The 18,258-nt window shown below is 43.7% G+C and overlaps 1 protein-coding gene across 1 annotated transcript in view; it reads right to left on the bottom strand.

The window, feature by feature from the left end:
• The window catches only part of LOC122935284 (trichohyalin-like), a 154,391-nt gene that overhangs the window by 95,125 nt on the left and 41,008 nt on the right, over window positions 1-18,258 (bottom strand). Inside the window, exon 5 of the mRNA XM_044291047.1 lies at window positions 14,015-14,134. Coding sequence (XP_044146982.1) covers window positions 14,015-14,134 — 120 coding nt within the window. The remainder of the gene's footprint in view (window positions 1-14,014; window positions 14,135-18,258) is intronic.

The raw sequence follows: 18,258 nt of genomic DNA, 5'->3' as shown, positions 1-18,258 counted from the left end.
TGTCCAAGGCATTGCACTATTTGATGCTGGAGATTGAGTTCAGCGATCCAAAGAGCCCTGAGACAATACCGTCCATGAGTTTTATTGAAAAACAAAAAAAAATGACATCTTTATGACACTTTGCATAATAATTTGGAGCGTGGTGTATGTGCTTGCATTGCTGAGAAAAATTTACTTTTAAATATGTGCAAATGAGCCTCTAGGAGCAACAGGGAAGTTGCCGTTAAACCTAGCACCTCAGCTCTCTCTGCAACTGCTGCACCCACTGCACTTTGACAGGGCCAGGTAGAGTAAATGCTTGGCCCTGACTTCCCCTAAAGTCTCACACTGCACTGTGCATTCGGTATTTGGCACAGGTACAGTGAAGGAAAGAGGGTTGCAGTACAGAAGAGGATTGTCTGTGAGCCTCTTTCCTGTACTGCGCCTGTGCCGGATGCTGAAGTGCACAGCAAGACAAGGGCCAGGTGTGATCACGTGTACACTGCCTGGCCCTGTCAAAGTAGAGAGGGCATTGCAGCTGCAGAGAGAGCAGAGACTCAAAGAGTAACAGCAACGCTCCCATTGATCCTAGAGCAGTGGTGGCGAACCTATGGCATGGGTGCCAGAGGTGCCACTCAGAGCCCTTTCTGTGGGCACCCACATCCTGGAAAAAGTCTCTGGTGTACCAATATGCCTTAGGCTACTTTCACACTAGCGTTCGGGCGGATCCGTTCTGAACGGATCCGCTCATAATAATGCAGACGGAGGCTCCGTTCAGAACGGATCCGTCTGCATTAAAATGGCAAAAAAAAAGCTAAGTGTGAAAATAGCCTCGGACGGATCCGTCCAGACTTTCAATGTAAAGTCAATGGGGGACGGATCCGCTTGAAGATTGAGCCACATTGTGGCATCTTCAAACGGATCCGTCCCCATTGACTTACATTGTAAGTCTGGACGGATCCGCACGGATCCGCACGCCTCCGCACGGCCAGGCGGACACCCGAACACTGCAAGCAGCGTTCAGCTGTCCGCCTGTCCGTGCGGAGGCGAGCGGAGCGGAGGCTGAACGCCGCCAGACTGATACAGTCTGAGCGGATCCGCTCCATTCAGACTGCATCAGGGCTGGACGGCTGCGTTCGGGTCCGCTCGTGAGCCCCTTCAAACGGAGCTCACGAGCGGACACCCGAACGCTAGTGTGAAAGTAGCCTTAGACTTTTCCTGCCATTCCTCAGCGCAGGGCACGCTATAAACAGCACAGGCAGCACATTGAATGTAGGCAGGCTATTATAGCCAAATGATAAAGTACATGGAGCATATACTATACTGGACTGTAGTATTCAGGATAAATTGCCATTTTGGCACTTTATGATAAATAAGTGGCTTTTGGATTACACTTTGGACACTCAGTTTGTGACAGGTTCACCATCGCTGTCCTAGAGGATCATTTGCATATATTAAAACGTCATTCTTCTCAGCAATACAGGCACATATAAACATGGGACCAACACAGATGCCTTCAACTGCTAAGCAGGTCAACCAATTTCATAGGTACAAATCTGCTGACAGATACCTTTTAAAGGGTTATCCTATCTGGACATTTATGGTACATTGACAGGATATGCCATAAATGTCTGAAAGGTGCATGTCCCGTCTCTGGGCCCTGCTGCTATCTCAAGAACTGGGCCCATTACAAATGAAGAGTACACCACACATGCTCTGCTTTTTCCAATCACTGCTATGGGACACCTAAAAACAGTCTAGCGGCGTACTCTTCATTCATAGCAGGGCCCTGTTCTTGAGATAAGAGTGGGTCCCAGAAGTGGGACCCATACCTATCAGACATTTATTGAATATATACAATAAATGTGCAAATGGGACAACCCCTTCAAACTGGTCATACACATGACAGAAAGATCATCCAAACTTGGCAGAATCAGACTGAATGAGGACATGCCCCAACTGCCATTTCCAGGAAAAAGTGGGTTTGGGCATAGTGATGGACGAACATCGGCCGGAACGATTTGCGAATGTGTTCAAGCGAACGCGATCAAATGTTCATGAACAGAAAGTTTGCGGTGGGCCCCATTAAATTTAATGCCAGGTGAACCTGAAAAACCTTTAGGTCATTTTGCAGCCACCAAATACTTACTAGAAGAGTACAAATTGTCCCACAACATGGACAGTGACATACCAGAGGGGGATCCGTTGCAAAAATTCCCACAAAAAATATGTATTTTAATCAGGGGCCATTTTTATGCGTTTTAAAGGGAAACTCTCAAAAATGTGCCCTGCTGGAGCCTAGAAGAATTTCATTTTAGGCCACGGGAGTACAGGCCCCAAACATTAGGCATTTACCGGACAGAAAATATCAAGTGATTATGTGGCTGGAGGTATATTAGACGGTCGATGGATATCAATTTTACTGCAGGCCAGTGGAATACTGGCCCCAAAATTTTTTAATTCAACGTACAGAGAAGAACAATTGATAATGTGGCTGGATTACAGGCCCCAAAAATTATGCATTCACCGTACATAAAAAATCAAGTGATTATTTGGCTGGAGGTATATTAGACGGTCGATGGATATCAATTTTATTACAGGCCAGTGGAATACAGGCCCAAAAAATTATTAATTCAACGTACAGAGAAGAACAATTGATAATGTGGCTGAAGGTACATTAGGCGGTCACCATATAACAATTTTACTGTTGGCCAGTTAGATTACAGGCCCCACAAATTATGCATTCACCGTACATAAAATATCAAGTGATTATGTTGCTGGAGGTATATTAGACAGTCAATGGATATCAATTTTACTGCAGGCCAGTGGATTACAGGCCCCAAAAATTATTCATTCACCAGACAGAAAACATCAAGTGATTATGTGGCTGGAGGTATATTAGACGGTCGATAGATATAAATTTTACTGCAGGCCAGTGGACTACAGGCCCCAAAAATTATTCATTCACCGGACAGAGAAGAACAACTGATAATGTGTCTAGAGGTACATTAGGCGGTCACCGTATAACAATTTTACTGTTGGCCAGTTAGATTATAGGCCCCAAAAATTATGCATTCAACGTACAGAAAAAATCAAGTGATTATGTGGCTGGAGGTATATTAGACGGTCAATGGATATAAATTTTATTGCAGGCCAGTGGACTACAGGTCCCAAAAATTATTCATTCACCGGAAAGAAAATGTCAAGTAATTATGTGGCTGGAGGTATATTAGACGGTCACTGGATATCAATTTTACTGCAGGCCAGTGGAGTATAGGCCCTAAACATCAGACATTCATCGGACAGGAAACATCAAGTGATTATGTGGCTGGAGGTATATTAGACGGTCGTTGGATATCAATTTTACTGCAGGCCAGTGGACTACAGGCCCCAAAAATTATTCATTCACTGGACAGAAAACCTCAAGCGATTATGTAGCTGGAGGTACATTAGGCGGTCACCGTATAACAATTTTACTGTTGGCCAGTTAGATTACAGGCCCCAAAAATGATAAATTCAACGAGCAGAAAAGATCAAGTGATTATGTGGCTAGAGGTATATTAGACGGTCATTGGATATCAATTTTACTGCAAGCCAGTACAAATACATGTAAAACACATGTTTATAAAAACAAAAAATATAAAATTGAATTAAAAACATGGCTAACGACACCCCCCTCTTGAAAAAAACCCAAATGATAATAGTTGAAATTCAATAACACGTGGTCGTCACAGGTGTTGAATTTCTCCGTGGCCCCAAACATTAGGCATCCACCGGACAGAAAAGGCCTTTTATGCCGCTGTATTTAACTAACACAGGGACCATTACTTGTTCTGGCGCTGAACATCCTTTCAGACTACTGGGTGTGCAGGTTTGGACTACTGGGTGTGCAGGCTTGACCTTGGCTTCCAGGACACTCGGTGAGGGGCAAGCCAAGAGTTCCATGGAAATTGTGCCAACTCTGGTCACAGGTCAAGCCTGCACACCCAGTAGCCCAGGGGTTCCTCGCTTCTCAGAGCATCCACATCGGCCGTTACCCGATGTAGTCGGACACCTGTCGGTCTAGGAGGTCTAGGCGTTCACTGAGGGTGGATCTGAAGGGAGGCTGTCGATGGGTTGGCTGCAAGAATGATCTCATATCCGAAGTGACCAACACATCTTCAAACCGCCCTCTTCTTGCATGCGCTGTAGGATTGGTACCAGCAACTATTTCTCTGTGGGTGGAAATTCCTCTGCCAGTGCCCACAACAGCAGAATGCAGCATCTCTCGAAACAAGGCCTGAAAATGCTGCATTCTGACAGCGCTCTGTGATGCTGGTAACATGTCCGCCATTTTGTGTTTGTACCAGGGTTCTAGGTACGTTGCCACAAAGTACTGGTCCTTGCCCTTTATGCTTTTTATACGGGGGTCCCTCTTCAAACACTGGAGCATGAAGGTCCCCATTTGCGCTAAATTGGAATGGGTGGAGCGCCCTGGCTCCTGCTCATTGCCCAGGAGAATGTCGTCCTCGGTCTCCTCCCCACATCCACAGACAACACCAGGGATCCCAGAAAAGTTTAAAGCCTGCTCTTCTTGCACCTCCTCCTCCTCCCCCAGGCACCATCCTCCTCAGACTCCTCTTCAGACTCCTACTGACTTGTCTTAGATAGAGTAGCCCCCCTGGGAATTCATTCAGCATTGCGACTTCCTCATCTTCCAGCTTCTGCTCTTCGACGGCTTGATCAATCACACAACGCAATGTACACTCCAGAAAGAAGGCATAAGGTATGATGTCACTGATGGCGCCCTGGCTGCGACTGATCAGTGCTGCATAGTTCGTACAGTTAGTCGTTAACTGCACGTTTATGCTGGAGCAGCTTATCAAGCATATACAAGGTGGAGTTCCAGCGCGTCGGGCAGTCACAAACCAGATGTCTGACGGGCAGATGCTGTCGCTGCTGAGCCATGGCAGTGTAAGATCTTCTAAAATGGCTAGAGATTTTCCTGGCCTGCCACAAGACGTCCTGGATCTTGGGGTATTTGGCAACAAATTGCTGCATGACTAAGTTCAGGACGTGTGCCATGCGTGGCACGTGTGTCATTTTGCCCTGTTTCAGCATGCTCAGCAGATTGGCACCATTGTCGCACACTACCTTACCAACTGTCAAATTGAGCGGGTTTAGTCACTGATCGGCCTGTGACCGCAGAGCTGAAAGGAGAGCAGGATCGGTGTGGCTCTGGGCTTTCAGGCACAACAAATAGGTTCTGGGGAGCTGGGGGGGTGCAGCGGAAGAGGAGGTAGCAGGAAAAGAAGGAGTCAGCCGAGGAGGAGACTGAGTATGGAGGAGGAGGAGAAGAAGAAGAGGCAGGTCTGCATGCAATCCGTGGCGGTAACACCAAATCCACACGGTTGCCGTGGGTTGCATGCTTGACAGCCATCAGAAGGTTCACCCAGTGGGCAGTAAAAGTTATGTACCTTCCCTGCCTGTATTTGCTAGACCACGTGTCTGGCCACAAATTTTCTAAAGGCCTCCAAGTCCACCAGTTTATACGGCAGTAGTTGGCAGGCTAGCAGTTCCGACAAGTAGGCGGTCAGTCGTTGGGCGAGAGGGTTATCCGGCGTCATCAACTTTTTACGTTCGAACATTTGGGCCATGGAAGCTTGCCTTTTGCCAGATGAACGCGACGACGGCACGGTGGAAGGTGGAGTGAAGGACAAATTGGAGGAGAGAGGAGAAGGAGAATAGGCAGGACGTAGAGCGCTGGGAATGTGGCTTTGTGGGTTCTGATGGCGTTGGGAAGGTCTGGGAATGGATGGGAAAATAATTCCTCTGACTCGAGCGGAGGGGCTATGGTGGTGGTGGTGATGTCTTTGGGGGTGCACACAGCAGAGAGTGAGGAGGGTGCTGATACAGAGGATGAAGATGGTGCAGAAGCAAACTTAAACAACTCTGGTGCGTCCTTTGACGTAATCGCACGCACCTTCTCCAACTTCCCACTTAGGCTCCGGCCTGGTACACCTGCCCGACCCCTACCACCCCTGTGGAAAGGCCTGCCTCTTCCTCTGCCTGTCATTTTCACAATAACCCTGTGACAAAGTCCCTATAGAAGAGCAGTATTTGTGGAAGCAGGTATATCACAGGCCTCAATCAATATTTGGTGGAAGCCGGTATATCAATACCCTGTATCAGTATTTTGTGGAAACAAGTATATAGAGCCCAATAATGCGTATTTGCTGGAAGCTGGTATATCAAACCTCTTTATCAATATTTGGTGGAAGCTGATGTATCATAAGCCTCAATCTATATTTGGTGGAAGCCGGTGTATCACACCCCTCAATCAATATTTTGTGACAGCTGGTGTATCACACCCCTCAATAAGTATTTTGTGGAAGCAGGTATATCGCACCCCTTAATCAGTTTTTTTGGGGGCAACAGGTATATCACACCAGTTGCAATTAGTTATTCGAATAGCGTTTGTCCCTCTATATAGCTTCGGTATCTCAGCAGAACCTCACACTTCTGCTGCACAATACAAATGCACTATAATATACTTTCTATGTTAGAAGGTATATTTTAGGTATATCACACCCCTCAATCAGATTTATTTGGGGGGAAATAGGTATATAACACCAGTTGCCATTAGTTATTCTAATAGCGTTTGTCCATCTATCTAGCTGCGGTATCTCAGCAGAACCGCACACAACTGCTGCACAATACAAATGCACTATTAAATACTTTCTATGTTAGAAGGTATATTATAGGTATATCACACTCCTCAATCAGTTATTTTTGGGGGGGGCAACAGATATATCACACCGGTTGCAATTACTTATTCCAATAGCGTTTGTCCCTCTATCTAGCTGTGGTATATCAGCAGAACCACACAAAACTGCTGCACAATACCAATGCACTATAATATACTTTCTATGTTAGAAGGTATATTATAGGTATATCACACCCCTTAATCAGTTTTTTGGAGGAAAACAGGTATATCACACCAGTTGCAATTACTTATTCCAATAGTGTTTGTCCCTCTATCTAGCTGCGGTATCTCAGCAGAACCGCACACAACTGCTGCACAAAACAAATGCACTATAATATACTTTCTATGTTAGAAGGTATATTATAGGTATATCACACCCCTCAATCAGTTTTTTTGGGGGGTGCAACAGGTATATCACACCAGTTGCAATTAGTTATTCTAATAGCGTCTGTCCCTCCATCTAGCTGCAGTATCGCAGCAGAAACGCACACAACTGCTGCACAATACAAATGCACTATAATATGCTTTCTATGTTAGAAAGTATATTCTAAGTATATCACACCCCTCTGTATGTCACACCTATCGATAGCACACCTATACCAGTCCTTAAAAGGACTTTTGTGGCCCTATTAGCTAGCGTTTGGTGTCCCTAACAGTCTGTCCCTGCTCCACACGGCAACCTCTCCCTACACTGGCAAAGGCCAGATCGGGTTTATTTATAGGGTAGTGTGTGTGTCCATGTGCTCAGCAGCCATCAGGTAACCGTCTGTTAGATCATCACTGTTCAGACTGTGAGGCAGAGGTCCTCACAAGCTGTCTGTGAGGCAGCTGACGACGTGTTCCGCACCAATCTCTGGTTTGGCAATTTAATGGACACCATTCCTGCTTATTTAAATGTTAGACTGGCCTCAGGAGACAAGAAAAAGATAAACTGAAATATATATTTTAATCTTTGGCATGAATTTTGAGCACTGGTGAGATTGAGGCATCCCTATGTTCTGGTTGGTGAGGACCCAGTAGAAAATGTCTGACGACTCCTGTGATGAAGCACATCTCCGTGTTATGACTTGCTACATTTATAGAACTGAAATATGTCATTCTGTATGGTACTGACACCCACCATACTATTTTATTACTGCACTACTCATTAGAAACAAGAATATACTAAGCAGTGTCAATCAAGGACCTGCTTTGACTGGCGTAATAATAGTTTACATTGTGCTCATAGAATGGTTTGCTGTAACTAATAGAATTCTAGTTTAACTGCTTCCATACAGCGGATCCAGAAAGAACTACTCGTACTGAGTACTGTACGTACATTTTCTTCATCCACAAAGAGAACACCGCAGTAGCTGCAGTGCCTGACACAATTCTCGGGACTCAATTACTACTAAATATATTCCACAAAGAGACAGTATACAATAATCCTTTTAATCAAAAATATATTAGGCCACAGAGTGAGTCAGCTGCAGGAGATAAAAAATGAATTTCACAGCTTTTCTGTAGGCATTGTGCTGAACGGCTTTATTAGACTCCATATCTAGCCTCAGAGAGTAATATTAAAAGAGTAAGTTTTTATTTAAAGATTGTAAAAATCATATTGTATGTTTCTCCCAGAATTGTGTCCCTTATTGTAATAAATGGCAACCCTAAGAGGAACGTATGTGCATTTCTTAGGCCTTCTCACATGGGAGTCACTGATTTTGTCTGGATGTGTGGTGGGTGCATTGCGGCGAACCCGCGCGAGTAGGCACGCAATTTTAGTCAGTTTCGTCTGCGATTGCGTTCTGTTGGTCAGTTTTTTCAGTGCGCGTGCAATGCGTTTTGCACGCGCGTGATAAAAAACTGAATGTGGTACCCAGACCCCGACTTCTTCACTGAAGTTCGGATTTGGGTTAGGTGTTCTGTTGATTTTATTATGTTCCCTTCTAACATGGTTATGAGGGAAAATAATAGCATTCTTAATACAGAATGCTAACTAAAATGTCCAGGGGTTAAAAAATAAAATAAATAAACTCACCTCATCCACTTGATCGAGCAGCCAGTATCGTCTTTCTTCTTCCTGCAGGACCTCCAAAAGGACCTTCAATCACGTGGTGAGCGCGGTGACGTCAGCGCAGGTCCTTTTACAGGTCCTGCAGGAAAAAGAAAGAAGACTATACCGGTTGCGCGATCAAGTGGATGAGGTGAGTTTATTTTATTGATTTTTTAACCCCTCAATTGACATTTTAGTATATATTAAGAATGCTATTATTTTCCCTTATAACCATGTTAGAAGGAAAAATAATACAGTGAATAGACTTCAATGGGGTCTGGGGTTGCTCATCCCTATATACTAACATCATCTCCTAGCAACTATGCGTGAAATTCTCAGAGGTGTGAATATGTGAGCAATATACACAAGATTTACAGATAAATAGCAGGGAAGTGTGTCTATACACCTGTCTATGGCCTGACTGGCAATTGTACCGTGGTATCATATTAAAGAGGACCTTTCACCATTCCTGACATGTCTGTTTTAATAGCTTCATGCATGTAATAACAATTCTGGAGCATCTATTCTTATGTCTGTGTTGTCCCATTCCTGTATTATTTGTACTAGAAGTTATGAATGAATTTCTAGCAGTCTGCAGTAAGGGTACAGAGGGTGGTAACTAGTTGGGGGGGTGTACCTGCACAGTCTGAAAATGGCAACACTAATTGGATAGAGTGAGACTGTGCAGGGACCCTCCCCCCCTCCCCCAACTGGTTACCACCCCTCTGTACCCTTACTGCAGACTGCTATCAATTTATTCATAACTTCTAATAGAAATAATACAGGAATGGCACAGCATACAGACATAGGGTCCATTCACACATCCCACGGATCCGTAAAACACGGACACCGGCAATGTGCGTTCCGCATTTTGTGGACCACACATCCGCAATTGCGGACAAGAATAGGACATGTTCTATTTTTTTCAGGATCGGAATTGCGGACCCGGAAGTGCGGGTCCGCATTTCCGGATCTGGGCAGCACATCGTGCGGCCCCATAGAAATGAATGGGTCTGCAATTCAGTTCCGCAAAATGCGGAACCGAATTGCAGACGTGTGAATAGACCCTTAAGAGTAGATGTTCCAGAATTGTTATTACATGGGGAATGCATGAAGTTATTAAAAACAGGCATGTCAGGAGAGGTGAAAGGTCCTATTTAAAGAAGTATTGTCACCTAGATGCAAAGCTTCTTGGGCTCAATAAGTCTGTTGTGTGGCATCTGATGGAACATGCTAGGATTTTCTTTCTGCCAGACTACATATGAATCTTTGTAGGCCTCCAATGAAATTGGTTGTACAGAGCTGTATTATGGACGTGTGCGTGCACCTTAAAGGGGTTGTCTCACTTCAGCAAATGACATTTATCATGTAGAGAAAATTAATACGAGGCACTTACTAATGTATTATTATTATCCATATTGCTTCCTTTGCTGACTGGATTTAGTTTTCCATCACATTACACACTGCTCATTTCCATGGTTACAACCACCCTGCAATTCACCAGCGGTGGTCGTGCTTGCACACAATAGGAAAAAACACCAGCCTATGCATGTTCTCACGGTCCTGGCCACCAGAGAGGCCAGCGCTTTTTCCTATAGTGTGCAAGCACGACCACCACTGCTGGATTGCAGGGTGGTCATAACCATGGAAACAAGCAGTGTATAATGTGATGGAAAAATGAATGAAGTCAGCAAAGGAAGCAATAGGGAGAATTACAACACATCAGTAAGGGCCTTGTATTAACTTTCTCTACATGATAAAGGCCACTTACTGAAGTGAGACAACTGCTTTAAGTGGGTTTCTCCGGGATTACTAAGATTTGCAGATATGCTCATGTAGTTACACACCTTCTGGACATCTTCACTATGCTTTCTTTTTTCCAATTTGAATTCTCCTGATCTGTTTTTACCATGTTAATAAATCCCTCTGGTTTATTACATCCTGTATGTAGGACTCCATGATGCGCTTCTTTCTCTGCCACAGCTCCAGCTCCTCCCACCCAGCTGGTTACATAACCACTCCCCTACCACTGCCCCGGTTCCTGCTTTGACACGCCCATGGACATAACATCACAGAAAATAAGAGAGAGCTGCATGGACATGGTCATGTGACCACAGCCCAAAATGGAAGAAAGAAACAATGAAGAAGTAAATAAATAAATGATTATTCATAAATGATTATTTGATAGGATGTTGATGCTATCTTGTCCAACCCTTTAGAAGTGATGGTCTATCCTCAGGATAAGCCATGGTCCGACTCCCTGTTAATCATTTGTTGTGCATTGGACTGAGCTGGATGCCGCAGAGCTGCTCCCACTCACACACTGCACTAACCAGCTCCGTCCACTGAACAACAGCTAAGCCGTGCAGTCCTGGCGCCAAGTCGGAGCTACTGTTGAACAGCTAAACGGCAGGAGTGTGAAGGGTCGCACCCCCAATATCCATGGCCTATCCTGATTATAGGATATCACTTGTAAAGTTTTGGCCAAGCTCTTCAAAAAATGGGTGATTAAAGATGGAGACTCAGTGACTAAAGATGGAACTCCACAACCGCTATGATGGTTATGGCTGAAGCGTCTCCTTTATTTACAGAAAAAAAATAAGAGCAGCTCTGAGGCACAAACTGCAGCTAACAAGTGAAACTCTGGGCAGACTAATGCCTCATTCACACGTCAGTATTTGGCCAGTGATTTCCATCAGTGATTGTGAGCAAAAACCAGGTGCTGCTCTAAACACAGAACGGAAGCAGATCTTTCCCTTATACCTTATCTCTGTGGAGGCTCCAATCCTGGTTTTCGCTCACAATCACTGAGGGATATCACTGACCAAACACTGATGTGTGAATGAGGCATAAGAAAAGAGAAGTATTTATCATCTATATTTTTACCAAGTCAGACCAGATAATGATATAATATTTTTTCTAATCTGTTTTTATTCTGATTGTAGATTTATTATTTCTATTTTTATGCAAGGTTTTGAGGGCAACCATTTTGCCTGAGCTGCTAACATCATGTAGATAAATGCCACATGGACCACAGCCACAATAGACATGAAATGTTCAACGACGTCTCTAGACGTTTATAAGAGTTTTTTAGACATGCTGTGTGACCTGCGCAGAGGTCAATTTCCAGGGTAGATAAGCTGTAACCATCACTTATTGTGAATGGTATGATCCTGTGTTATCTACAAATAGGTGATATCTGACATTGTAATCCTGTCTTTGATGATATCGACATAACTGCTGAAAAATTATCTGTACAGAACAGGATATTATAGCATATAATAAGCATTGGGGCCCTTTTATACAGGCTGAGGATCAGGATAATTATCTGGGGCGAACGTTTATACAAACACTAATTCTCCTGTGTAAAGGTGCTGCTGATCACCCGACAAACAAGGAAACGCTTGTTTATCGGGCGATCATATTTTCCATGCGGCACATAAAATCGCTATTTGTCGTCAGTACATTGTCCTGTCTAAATAGAGAGGTGCTGCACACAAACAATGAATCTGTATGGGGATGAACGATCTCAGTAGAGATCGTTCATTCCCACAAAGCGGGGATAATTGCTGAATTTAAATGCAGCTCTACTATGGCTGAACAATCAGGCAATGATTAGAAAAGAAAGATTTGTCCTTGATCATTGCTTCGTGCATGTGGCCATGCAAATCCGCCTTTAGAGGCTGGGGTGAAAACTGAAGAATTTTTGGATAAAAAAAAAAAATGATAGGTCCATGGAAAATACACAGAAAAAACATAAATTTCATTTAAACAATAGCTAATTTTCTAAAGACAGATTGGGGGACATTTACTAAGCATGTTGCACCAGAATTATAGTGTAAAATGCGCCAAAAAGAATGGTGTTTTGATTTGCACCAAATATATCCACTGTTTTCTCTTGAATTTTCACCATATAGAATGCATCACGTGAATTAATTATATGGAAGGCACTCTATCCTTTGGAGTGGCATGGAAATATAATTATAATTCGTCTTGATCGATATATCATTTATTTGATAAAAAATAATTGAATAAACACAAACAATAGACCCTAATATTTGTGTTTATTCAATTAATTTTTATAAAATAAATGATATATTGATCAAGACGAATTATAATTATATTTCCATGCCACACAAGAGGATAGAGTGCCTTCCATATACCGTAATTATTTCACATTATTCTAGGTATTATATCGGCAGTGGGTGCGCCGAGGATAGCGGACCTTATTCCAAATTGGCTATCAAATTGGCGCATATTACACCTCATTTATCATCCTCTCATGGGCAGAAATGGCTCAAATTCTTGAGGACAATTGGGCCAGCTTAATGTTGCAAATAGAGAGAACTAGGCAGATAATCAGGTTTATATTTTAAAAAGTCAAATTTTCAAAGTGTCGTGCGCCTTTTGATATAGGAGGTGAAACAAATCACCACTTTTGATTTGCAAATTATTGATAAATCTCCCCCATTGTCTTTAAACGTAGAGAAGCTTACCACATAAAATTGGTCATTCTAGCTTCGGGAAATGAAACTTTCTTCGGTCTATGTAGGCAGACAGTCTGAAAATGATTGCTGAATGGGGATTTACCATAACAACAATAACATTCTGCTAGATAATAAATGTCACTTGTGGGTAATTGAGAACAGAAACAGATACGCGGTGAAATCTAAAGTTTACCCTAAAGCACAAGTTATAAAGCTCAGCTATAAACTTCCAGGCTGCATGGAAAGTATTATGTGCATTAAAAGTGTATATTCTATTTTTATTATGTAGAAACTACAATATAGACTCAGTCACTCGGCTATTAGCTCTCCTTGGCTTGAACATTGAAGTATATACAGCACGTTCATTTCATTAATACTCTCTTTTCTTCCTAAAGACCTAGACGATAATTACCAAATCTGTTTTCGATATCAAATCTTGCACGTATGCCTTTGTGCACATGAAATGCGTGAGAGGTTCCTTAAACCCTGATCACACACAATCCCGTATGGGTGGGTCAAGAGTTTTTCAACTTGAACTGAACTCTAGAACAGAGTCACTTTTCTAGAGATTGATGGTAAAACTTTGCCCTTATAACCATAGAGACTGCTATGACAACAGTGCTATTTTCTATGGCATGACAAGCTACAAATACATCCCGCCTTCCCACACTATTGGTTAATTTTATGGCTTGCCATGAGGGATCATAGCTTAGACAATCACATACTGAAAAGACCCTATCATTCACGTCCGGTCAGGAGACTTCTTACCCCAACAGCTGTTTTTGCTCTCTTGCAGTTCTAAGTGCCTGTTGACAAGTTGTAAGCTCAGTTGTCAAAATCTGAAGTTCGTCTTCCTTTTCCTTCAGTTGCAACAATGTAATCTGCAGCCTGGAACAAAATTCAATTCAATTCCATTAAATAAGATAGAAATATAAAAATAAATTATTGATGTGGTTGGTTTCATTTACCTAAAGGGGTTTCCATTAAAACATATTAATGTAATGATGGTATAATGAAAAATTATACAACATTTCAGCTTGTTGTCAGTGAAAGGCAAAGCTTTCATTGTTCATATTCAGGGAGTATAAACCTTTGAATGATAAATAATTTAAAAACACAGTTTATCAGAATGTTTCAGAACTTCTGCCCACATTAACAATTATCTTTTGCATTGTTCCAATGAATCTAAAATGGAAAATTATTTACCCTTGTAAACAATCTTAATTAACAAAATCTCTTGTTTTGTGCCTGCAGCTGCGATGGAAACCATGGTAACAGACTACAGACAAACCCTGTGTAGTCTGAACCTGCAGTCATATTCTACTCACAACCTACTTTTGCTAGGTAAGACGTAAGGAAAAGATACAGGGTAGTATGAAAGCTAAAATCAGACTAGACAAGATTGATTTGTAGTCTGTTACCAGTTTCCATAGGAATTGAAGAAACAAAACCATAGGATATTGTTAATTAAGATTATTTACAAAGTGGATTCATTTATCATTTAGTTTCTTTGAAGCAATAAAATAAGGCTGCAATGGTGGACCTGTTCTTTAAGCGTACATGAGTTTTCATAAAAAGTTTGCATAATGGTTGTGCTTGTTTGTACAATCATAACTGTAAAGGAAGAGTTATGTTTGGACTTCCCTAAAGTCTTGTTCAATCATATTATTCCCTGTTTCAGCTGCACAGCTAGATGTATTTCACTCAGAAGCAGAGGGCGCATCCCTTCTGTGAAATCTGCCAGTACTGTCCAGCTGTGATGTCCCTTACAGAACAGATAAGGAGGAGGAGATCACACTTACAGACACACAAGAGGTTGCTATAATCTTCAGAAGCAGTGTATAAGCAGTTTTTTTTTTATCAGACTCAGGAGCTCAGATAGCTCTGACACCCCCATCTCCTGTGAACGGTCTTGTGTCTCTGTTACTAGGGATGGATCTTGCCTAACAACAGGCAGTGGACTTGTCACGACCCTTGGTCACGGTCGTGACTCCTTGGGAGCCGCATGCAGTTACCCGCGGTTTTGGTGTTGTGTCAACCGCAGCTGGGGGCACTTAGTGGTTTGCCTCAAGTGCGGTTGCCGCGGATAACAGGCATGCGTGCGGTTGCCCTTGGCAACGTGTTTTATGTGCACTCCCTTTGTGTGTTTGTTGTGCACGAGGTTGTGTTGGTTGTATGCACTTGGACACCTCCCTTCACCTGCGGTTGTCCGCGGCAACGTCTGGTGTTGTGTGCATGTGGTGGCAGGTTCTCGGCCTGCTGGCTGTTCCCCAGAACATGGTTGGCACGCATGCCGTTGCTGGCGGTAACAGGTGAGTGTGTTGGTGTGTGTTATGTATTGTGTGTACTTCCCCTTTAAGTTGGTGTTTTCCCTTTCCTGTGGTGCTGGAAGGGTTAACTCTCTTCCCAGTGTGTGTGATGTCACTGGGTGTGTTCTGACCAGTGGGTGTGGCCACTTAGGCCTATAAAGCCTCTGTCTCTGGCTTGGCTCAGTAGGTTGCTTTCAGCCAGGCATAGCTGGAGCAGCCTCCTGTATATTACCATCTACCAGTGGGGGCCTCCCTTCTGGTCATAAATCTTTGTTACACGGTGTTATCTAGGTGTGTGTGGGGTTTCTGTATCATTGCAGCTTATGGTCCGGGTCCCTGTGTGATGTCTGTGCGTGCTGTCATTGTTGGTGTCCTGAACAAACAGCACCTGCACATGGGTTCCTGGTTGTGTTGTTCTGTGGCAGGTGAGTGTTGTGTTGATTGCGTTTGCCTGTCACTGCCATAAGGTGTTTTCTGTTTCCCCTTGTTGCTTGGCCATTGAGACTCCTGCTCCTCCGTGCCAAGGAGGAGTAGGTCGTCTCACCCAGCTCCTAGGTCAGGGATCTGCGGAGGGTCAGCAGGGATCCGAGGTTCCTGAGTATGGGCCCTCCTACCATCAAGGTAGGCCCATGCAGGTAGGAGACAGGGTCAGAGTTAGGGACGCAACAGGAGGTGACCTGCTCCCTAATTCTGTGTTGTTTGGCCAAGTGGTAACCCTACCATCTCCTGGCACCGCACGGCTGGGGGTTTCCCCCACCTCCAGCCGTGACAGGACTGCAAATTAGGTGGAAGCGAGCCCCCTTGTCACCATGACTTTTCAGCTTTTTTTCAGGTGGATGCGGACAGACTTTTTAAAATGAAGTGCTTTAGAAATGGTGTAAATACCATTCTCTATTAAATGAAATTGTGCGAAAATACAGTGACCTGTCAGGGGAGTTCCTCTGCCCTATCTGAAGGCAGTATATGATCGAGCCAGAGACGCTGAGCTGTGTAAAATATATTAGTTTATGATATGGAGCAGAATTTCACGCACACAATGATTGACCACCTTCTGTATAAACACACTGATACAGGGAACACTGTCAATCATTGCGTGGACAAGGTAATTAGGAGTCCTGTCAGGATCTACTCTGCTTTTAACTTGGAGTTTCTGCTCCACATCATATAAACCTATATATCACAGAGCTCAGCGTCTCTCCCTCTATCATATCCCGCTCTCCGACCAACAGAAATCTCTTGACAGGTTTGATTTAAAACAGATTTATTTGCTGGGAAAAAAAAAACTCTTTAAAGGGGTTATCCAAACCCTATAATGCCCCTTATAACGCCCGGGCCCCTCACACAGGTTGTACTTACCTTGCTCCCCAGCACCCGTGTCACTTCTGATGCCGGCACGGCCACCGCTGCATCTCCCTGTTGCGCAGATCAAAATATTCGGCGATGGGGGCGGTTGGGGGGGGTCAGCCAATTGCTGGCCGAGACGGGGACGAGCCTCCCTAGCATCGCCGAGGCTCGTCCCCATTGCGGCCTGCTATTGGCTGCCCTCCCAACCCCCGTCTCTGGATGTTTTGATCCGCAGCATCAGAAACAACATGGATGCCGGGGAGCAAGGTAAGTACAACCTATGTGAGGGGCCCAGGCATCAGAGGGTGAATTATAGGGGTTGGATAACCCTTTAAAACATTTTTCTGGTAATTGGGGGGATTTTTTCAACAAGTGCCCACAGCATGCCACCTGAATCAGAAGATTCATAATTACCTGCGCTGCCTCCACCTTCCGGTTATCTTCTGCCGATGTATGGGCATGGGCTGGGATGTGGTCACAGCAGCACGTCACCACTGAAGCCAGTCAATGGCTGGAGCTGCATATGTGACCATGCCCATGGACCACCGGATGTAAACAGAGCAGTGACCAAAAGATTTAGACAGCGGAGGACCGAAGTGGCGTGGAGCAGGTAAGTATCAAACTTCTGCTTCAGGGGGCAGGTGCAGGAACTCATTATCAATGGAAAACCCCTTTAGGCTGGACCTGTGGCTCTGCTACAGTGATACCTTTTAGATCTGTACATGTAGGGGATTGCATACTGTAGAGCACTATTCTATATTCTCTTCATTTTCTTAGAAGAACTGAAATAGTTAAACTGCCCTGACGTAATCTATTCTAGGATTGCTCCCAAGTCAGCAAATACTGAGATCTTAGAGTATTCAAAAGCCTGCAAGGATACATATGCCGCTAGGATCAGGTTTCATCACTCATGTTTTCATCTATTACAATTAGTTCTGTCTTCAATAAACAAGCAAAAGACAAAAAAGAATAAAAAAAATAAAAAAAACACTGAAAAAGAGTCTTATTTTTACACCATATGGTATACAACAGTATAAAGCCACACAACTATCCAGTTCAATCACGCCTCCGTGACTATGAACATAAACTATGCAATGAGTGTGACTACTCTATACTCGGATATAAAGCACTATGTGGTACAGAAAGTATCATCAGAGCAGAAGCAAAATTAAAATAAACCACCGCACACAGGAACAACACTTAAAGGAGTTCATTCATACCGCTCGGATCCTGTAGCATCCCAGCTGTTGCTGTGTTATATCAGTTATCATTCTGTAACAGCTGGAAAGCTACAGGTTACCAGAATAATTGGCTTCACTTTAGCCATTTTCCCAATTCCCAGATTAAAAGAACATTTCC

This window comes from Bufo gargarizans, chromosome 4 (assembly GCF_014858855.1).
Source record: "Bufo gargarizans isolate SCDJY-AF-19 chromosome 4, ASM1485885v1, whole genome shotgun sequence".
Lineage (NCBI taxonomy): Eukaryota > Metazoa > Chordata > Amphibia > Anura > Bufonidae > Bufo > Bufo gargarizans.
The sequence above is the reverse complement of the archived record's forward strand: the minus strand, read 5'-3'. Positions and strand labels throughout refer to the sequence as shown.